The 7,256-nt window shown below is 36.8% G+C and overlaps 2 protein-coding genes across 4 annotated transcripts; one reads left to right on the forward strand and one right to left on the reverse strand.

Annotated features, from left to right (window-relative positions):
• Positions 1 to 161: 161 nt before the first annotated feature.
• On the reverse strand, positions 162 to 1,134 carry LOC18015016 (proline-rich protein 3). The gene is made up of 2 exons (XM_006396371.2): positions 906 to 1,134; positions 162 to 484 (listed from the first exon to the last, which is right to left on the reverse strand). Exons 1-2 carry the CDS (start codon positions 1,078 to 1,080, stop codon positions 162 to 164), a joined length of 498 nt encoding a protein of 165 aa, XP_006396434.1. The 5' UTR covers positions 1,081 to 1,134.
• Positions 1,135 to 2,690: 1,556 nt separating this feature from the next.
• On the forward strand, positions 2,691 to 7,007 carry LOC18015165 (sucrose synthase 3). Of its 3 annotated transcripts, none has more exons than XM_024154753.1 (14): positions 2,691 to 2,740; positions 2,969 to 3,145; positions 3,285 to 3,417; positions 3,503 to 3,847; positions 3,938 to 4,273; positions 4,354 to 4,449; positions 4,537 to 4,710; positions 4,928 to 5,044; positions 5,144 to 5,310; positions 5,403 to 5,627; positions 5,772 to 6,093; positions 6,189 to 6,433; positions 6,504 to 6,642; positions 6,737 to 7,007. In XM_024154753.1, exons 2-14 carry the CDS (start codon positions 3,048 to 3,050, stop codon positions 6,767 to 6,769), a joined length of 2,430 nt encoding a protein of 809 aa, XP_024010521.1. In that variant the 5' UTR covers positions 2,691 to 2,740; positions 2,969 to 3,047; the 3' UTR covers positions 6,770 to 7,007. The 3 variants fall into 3 exon arrangements, with proteins under 3 accessions (XP_024010521.1, XP_024010522.1, XP_006396436.1); XM_024154754.1 differs by having other exon boundaries at positions 2,717 to 2,740; positions 2,972 to 3,145; XM_006396373.2 differs by lacking the exon at positions 2,691 to 2,740 and having other exon boundaries at positions 2,778 to 3,145.
• Positions 7,008 to 7,256: the final 249 nt, after the last annotated feature.

The following is a 7,256-nucleotide window of genomic DNA, read 5'->3' on the forward strand; positions in this document are numbered from 1 at the left end:
ATAAGAAAGACACCATAAGATACATGAAAAATCATGATAAATAAATTAAAAACAGAGAAAACAGACTCTTAGCTCATTTTCAGACAACGTTATACGACGAATCAAACAGACGAAAAGATTTCTCAAAGGACAAGTTACACATGATCATCAAAAGAAGATTGTTAGTAGTAAGTAGGTTCAGAGGTATAGAAGAAAGGACCAGCCCAGTAAAGCTTGAAACTCTTGTCTTCAAGAACACGGTACTTGGTCAATGACTGTCCTCTCACACCTCTGTTCACATCGGTCGGGAAATCGCAATCTTCGATTGGAGATTGGTAAAGGAAAGCTTTGCATTTGGTCACCATCTTTCCTGCACGAAGCTCTGAAGGGAATAGCGTGGCGAAGAAGTAACCTTTAGAATCAGTTTTGCTGCTCATTATTGAGATTGGAACTATCTCTTTGCCATACACGTCTGTCTTCACACATGAAATTCTCGCCGTAGCACCTGTCCATAAACAAACGATTAACGCTATTCTTTTAAACTTTAGCAACAACGAGAAAGAAATTGCATATTCATCGTCGTTTTCCCTAAGCTAAGCCGCAACAAATAAAACGTTACACTTTGTTTATTTTTTATTTTTAAGACAAAACAAATATATTGATATCATAACGAGTTTACAAGATATAGAACTTGATAGAACCGCTTAACGCAAATATAAGAAATTGAAACAATTTCGATGAAGGAGTAGAGAGTAATCATACTACCTTTTCGGAAATAGTTTTATAAGCTAACGTTACACTTTGTTTATATATGTTAGAACTATAATTATAAGTGGGAGCTATGTGAATTATACGACCTTATTTACTCAAATTTTCTTCTACCATTAGACTAATTCGCCTTGGTTATTTAAAAGAAGTTTTATTACCTTGAATTGGGTAAGATTTGTCACCAGACTTGCACATGATGACACCTTCAACTGCAACCGGAATTAATTTTCCGGTCTCGGGGTCGGCTTCATCGCCGTAATAAGCAACTGAGGATATGATTAGAGATGAGAAGACAACGAGAGAAGCAGCAAATGAGAGGCGTGAAAAAGCCATTTTTTGGCTTTTTGCTTGCTTTTGCAAATATGTTGGATTGCTGAAAAAAAGCAAGTGAAGTTTTGAAAACTAGTTCCATGTGTTTATATAGATTAATTGCATTGACAAGGTTAATGAATTTTATATTTGGATTATTGGTTTTGCTGTGTAAATTAATTAAAGTCAAGCTAGAACACAACGAGCAACTTGTGATAAGAACTTAAGAACGTGTGTGCACGGCATAACAAGAGTGCTATTGTTCCGACGTGATACGCATAAAATACTGATGTGGATTAACAAAGACGGCTCCAACACTATGGATGGACAAGATGTCCGAAATTGATATTTGATACTAATGCTATCCATTTCAAAAGTTCGAATGTCACTTTAAGATTTTGAATTAGAATTATAACCTAATCAGAATCATAGAGTTGTTAACAATATTTAAAATTTATGTAGCATGGAGCAGAGGCTGAATATAGCAAAGCCTAGTGCAGCAGAACTTCCATCCATTAGATTTTATGGCATCGCAAACCGAAGCATATGAAGAGAGATTATTGGGCCATATTCTATTGTATTGAGTTTATATATGTATTACATTTGAGAAATATATATATTGGAAGTTGGGAAAGATCTTTGGGTAACATGTGATGTATATATATTATATGTATGAATTGATTATCGAATAAGAAAACGTATTCAGTATTTCCACAGGGATTCTAAGGCGCAGGCCACCCATATCTGTGATGTCTAAGATTCTTTTTATGAACAACCTTTGTTAAGTTACTGGGTTTCCAACTCAAAACTAATTGGCAATGAATGGACTGGTCCAAATTACTTAAATATTAGTGTTAGTCCCTTTAAATTTATGATATGGTATTCTAACATGTCCGCTTAAGATGATGGTTTTTATCGGCTCATTTTGAACCAAATTCTACTTTAAAACCAGTAATAAACATTTCTTGGATCAACAAACAAGATTCTGATACAATGTTAAGTTATTGGGTTTCCAACTCAACGAATTGGTAATGAGTGGATTGGGTCAAATCTCTTATATATTAGTGTTAATTTTTTTAAACTTTCAATGTAGAATTCTAACAACCACTAATCAAACAAAAAAAACCTATGTTCAGATGAATGTTGATATTGAATCAATGAGTTTCAAGAGCTTCTGCCAGATCTAGAAGCCAGGAGATTTGTCTGGGGCTATCCAAAAAGATGCATAACGCATAAGTGTATGCTTTCTCTAGGCTACACATCAAAATCTATGAGTAAATCTGTAATCTCCAAAAATTAAAAGTTAGAGAGATGAAATTCAATCTATAGAGATTAGATTATCATAAAGGTCCAACAAGGACCAGTCCAAAAATATTAAAGGTAGATAAAAAGGCCCAGAAAGGCCACAAAAGATCCACTGAAATGATCAGAAACTTTCTTTATACTGTATTTTTGTCGTACTCGGGCTAAACAAAAATATAAATTTGATCGGTCACTGATTGATTTGTATTTTCTTTTCAAAGAAAGTATGAAAAATAGAATTTAAAACCTTTCTGGAAACTACGTGCCGCGAAAACAGAGCACCAGTTGTCCTCTTCCTCTTTAAATATCTACTTCTCGATAAAACCGCTTTCCAAAACAGAGCAACACTCAGCCTCCACTGGTATACTATTCCTAAACCACTGTAAGTGTTGTGTTATATATACATACATTCTCAGTTTCTCACATACTCACATGCTTCCTCCTTTACTGCTTTACACAAACACGTCACTTTTAGCAAAAACAGTAGCAAGAAACATAGAAGATCAAACACGTCTTCTTCTCTCTCTCTCTCCTTTCTCGCCTAAATTCCAGAATCATTCTGTCTTTTTTTAATCATTTTATCAATGAATCATTGAATTTTCCTGTTTAGTAGCGTTTATTGGTGATTTGATCATTCAAAGTCGGAAGCTTTTTTTGGATTTGGCGGTTTTTGGATCATCTGAATATCCATGTCAACCCCTAAGCTCACTAGGATTCCAAGTACGAGGGATCGCGTGCAAGATACACTCTCTGCAAATCGCAACGAACTTGTCTCTCTTCTCTCCAGGTTCGTAGTCGGTTTCCTGAATCACTTGAATTTTTCGGTGAATAATTTCGACCCTTTTTCCCGAGAAAATTCGTTTTCCAGGAAAAAAAATTCGACCTTTTTTTTTTTAATTTGACTATCGTTTGTGTGTTTTTTTAAGGTATGTGGATCAGGGAAAAGGGATTCTTCAGCCACATAACTTAATCGACGAACTCGAATCTATAATCGGAGACGATACAACGAAGAAATGTCTCGCTGATGGTCCTTTTGGCGATATCCTCAAATCCGCTATGGTGAATGAAAGTTTTCACCTTTTTCGTATTCTGTGTTGATTTCAAAGTTCGCGAATTTCACAGTAATCGCTTAAACATGTTGTAGGAAGCCATAGTTATTCCACCTTTTGTTGCCTTAGCCGTCAGACCAAGACCTGGTGTTTGGGAATACGTTCGTGTTAATGTCTATGAGCTAAGTGTTGAACAGTTAACTGTCTCTGAGTATCTTCGTTTCAAAGAAGAACTCGTTGATGGACCTAGTAGTGACCCATTTCGTCTTGAGCTCGATTTCGAGCCCTTCAATGCAAACGTGCCACGTCCTTCACGTTCGTCTTCGATTGGTAATGGAGTTCAGTTTCTGAATCGTCACTTATCTTCTGTGATGTTCCGTAACAAAGATTGCTTGGAGCCTCTACTTGATTTCCTTAGAGTTCATAGGTACAAAGGTCATGTAAGTTTCCTATAAAGCTTTTGTTCTTGTTTTGTTGCTATAAGATGTTATGAAATTGGTAAAAATGGGAACTTTTTGTGTGTGTGACAGACATTGATGTTGAATGATCGGATTCAAAGCATATCTCGGCTTCAAAGTCAACTTAATAAAGCAGAAGATTATATCTCTAAGCTTCCACAAGAAACTCCCTTCTCAGAATTCGAATATTCGCTTCAAGGAATGGGTTTTGAGAAAGGATGGGGAGATACCGCAAGGAGAGTTCTCGAAATGATGTATCTTCTCTCTGATATTCTTCAAGCTCCTGATCCTTCTTCCTTGGAGAAGTTTCTCGGGATCGTACCAATGGTTTTCAATGTTGTGATCTTATCTCCACATGGATATTTCGGGCAAGCAAATGTCTTAGGCTTACCTGACACTGGTGGACAAGTATTAATCTCCCTAAACCTTTGTTTTACTCACTTGTTCCGGATTTCGATTAGCTTTTTTAAGATCCTTGGATGTTTCAGGTTGTTTACATTCTAGACCAAGTTCGAGCCCTTGAGACCGAAATGCTAATGAGAATAAAGAGACAAGGATTAGATATAACACCTAGGATTCTCATCGTAAGTTTGTATCTTTGATTATTAAAAGGCTTGCTTATCTCAAGATTTTGATTATGGACTACAAATTCTCTTCCTTTTTTATCCAAGGTAACAAGATTGATACCGGATGCGAAAGGAACTACGTGCAACCAACGGTTAGAGAGAGTCAGTGGAACTGAGCATACTCACATTCTCCGGGTTCCTTTTAGGTCTGATAAAGGAATCCTTCGCAAGTGGATTTCAAGATTCGACGTTTGGCCTTATCTAGAGAACTATGCTCAGGTTTAAAAATCATACCTTTCTTGAGTTTTGTTTACTTCTTATGTAAAGAGAAAAGAAGTTCACTGTCTTTAGTAAAAATCATACCTTTCTTGAGTTTTGTTTACTTCTTATGTAAGAGAAAAGAAGTTCACTGTCTTTAGTAAAAATCATACCTTTCTTGAGTTTCGTTTACTTCTTATGTAAAGAGAAAAGAAGTTCACTGTCTTTAGTAAAACAGGATGCAGCGAGCGAGATTATTGGTGAATTACAAGGTGTACCTGATTTTATCATCGGTAACTACAGCGACGGAAACCTTGTTGCGTCGTTAATGGCACATAAAATGGGTGTTACGCAGGTAATACAAGTTTCAAGTTTTAGCCTCACAAATTTACTTGTTATGTAGTTGTCTTAGGAAAATCACAGAATGTGGATTCTTGAATTGTGACATAAACAGTGTACGATTGCACATGCCCTGGAGAAAACAAAGTATCCAGATTCAGACATTTACTGGAAAGACTTCGACGAAAAGTATCATTTCTCTTGTCAATTCACAGCTGATCTTATCGCAATGAACAACGCAGATTTCATCATCACAAGTACTTACCAAGAAATCGCAGGAACGTAAGTGACTAATTAGTATCGCAAAAGTTCTTCTTTTTCTTCTTTCGCTAGGGCTCTTTCTTATCCAGGATACGAATTGTTTTTGGTCTCAGGAAGAACACGGTCGGTCAATATGAAAGCCACGGAGCTTTTACGCTCCCTGGACTATACAGAGTAGTTCATGGCGTCGATGTGTTTGATCCAAAGTTCAACATAGTCTCACCTGGCGCAGACATGACCATTTATTTCCCATTCTCAGATGAAACTAAGAGACTTACAGCTTTACATGGTTCCATTGAAGATATGCTCTATAGCACTGACCAAACTGATGAGCATGTGTAAGTAGTATTGACATTACTGTTTGTCTTTATGGTACATTCGGTTTCGATTACATAAAAACAGAGTTTGGCTTTAAGAATCTTGGTTTTCCCTCTCAAATCTCAACCCTTTTTGATGTTTTGGATGGTTTTGTTGATTTGCAGGGGTACGTTGAGCGATAAGTCGAAGCCAATACTCTTCTCTATGGCGAGGCTAGACAAAGTGAAGAACATATCGGGTTTAGTTGAGATGTACGCTAAGAACACAAAGTTGAGGGAGCTGGTGAATCTGGTTTTGATAGCTGGTAACATTGATGTGAACAAGTCAAAAGACAGAGAAGAAATCTCAGAGATTGAGAAGATGCATGGCCTTATGAAAAGTTACAAGCTTGAAGGACAGTTTCGTTGGATAACGGCTCAGACAAACCGAGCTCGAAACGGTGAGCTTTACCGCTACATCGCCGATACAGGAGGTGCTTTTGCTCAGGTAATAACTGGCATTCACTTTCCCGGTTTTGGATTAACTATTAACGGTAAACAAGAATGAAAGTTGGCATCTTTTGTTCTATACTCTGTATTTAGCCGGCGTTCTACGAGGCGTTTGGGCTTACAGTAGTCGAGGCAATGACTTGTGGGCTTCCAACTTTCGCCACTTGTCACGGTGGGCCTGCAGAGATTATCGAGCATGGACTATCAGGTTTCCACATCGATCCGTACCATCCTGAGCAAGCTGGTAACTCTATGGCTGATTTCTTTGAACGTTGTAAAGAAGATCCAAGCCATTGGAAGAAAGTCTCAGATTCTGGCCTAGAAAGGATATATGAAAGGTAAAAGCTGAAAGCAAAGCAGCTAGATTTATAATCAAAAAGATTGAAACTTCAATATGGTTTTGTGTAGGTACACATGGAAGATATACTCGGAGAGACTAATGACACTAGCTGGTGTATATGGTTTTTGGAAATACGTTTCGAAATTGGAGCGTCGTGAGACTCGACGATACCTTGAGATGTTCTACATTCTCAAATTCCGCGACTTGGTTACAATTCACAATCACTTTTCTTTTCTTTTTTCTTCTAGCTATGTAGGCTCTCAAGAATCTCACTATTTCGTTTTTGTTTTTGTGTTTTCAGGTGAAAACTGTTCCTTTAACCGCGGATGACTAACCCGGTTCGGCGTTGGATAAAGTGTGTAAAAAAAGAATAAAAGATGAATAAATGTGGTTTATGTTGTGTATACGAAAAGAAGAGTACTTTGTGGGATGTTATGTGATTACAAACTTGTTTTGTGTTCATGGTACTTTGTGTGTTGTCATGTGTGTCACTGACATGTTGAAAATTCACGTGAATTTTGTAGCTTACAATAAAAAGTCTTCAATGAAATATTTTCATTTCACATCTATTACGTTTCAATGTAATAACTGGATCGATTACAACCATTGTAGATTCTAAGTTTCGGATTTTCTTTTTATTCTATTCTCTTTCTTTTTTTTTTTTGTAACAAAGGTGTTCTTGTTATCCGTCTGAGCTTTAGTTTGAGTTCCACCGTTTATCATTACAAACATGTTCTTAACAACAATTTGAACTAATGTAATGTAGTTGTAACTTACTCTTAAAATATTGGAGTGAGAATAGGAGTATTCAGTTTGATGGA

Source organism: Eutrema salsugineum, unplaced genomic scaffold, assembly GCF_000478725.1.
Source record: "Eutrema salsugineum unplaced genomic scaffold, Eutsalg1_0 scaffold_3, whole genome shotgun sequence".
NCBI lineage: Eukaryota > Viridiplantae > Streptophyta > Magnoliopsida > Brassicales > Brassicaceae > Eutrema > Eutrema salsugineum.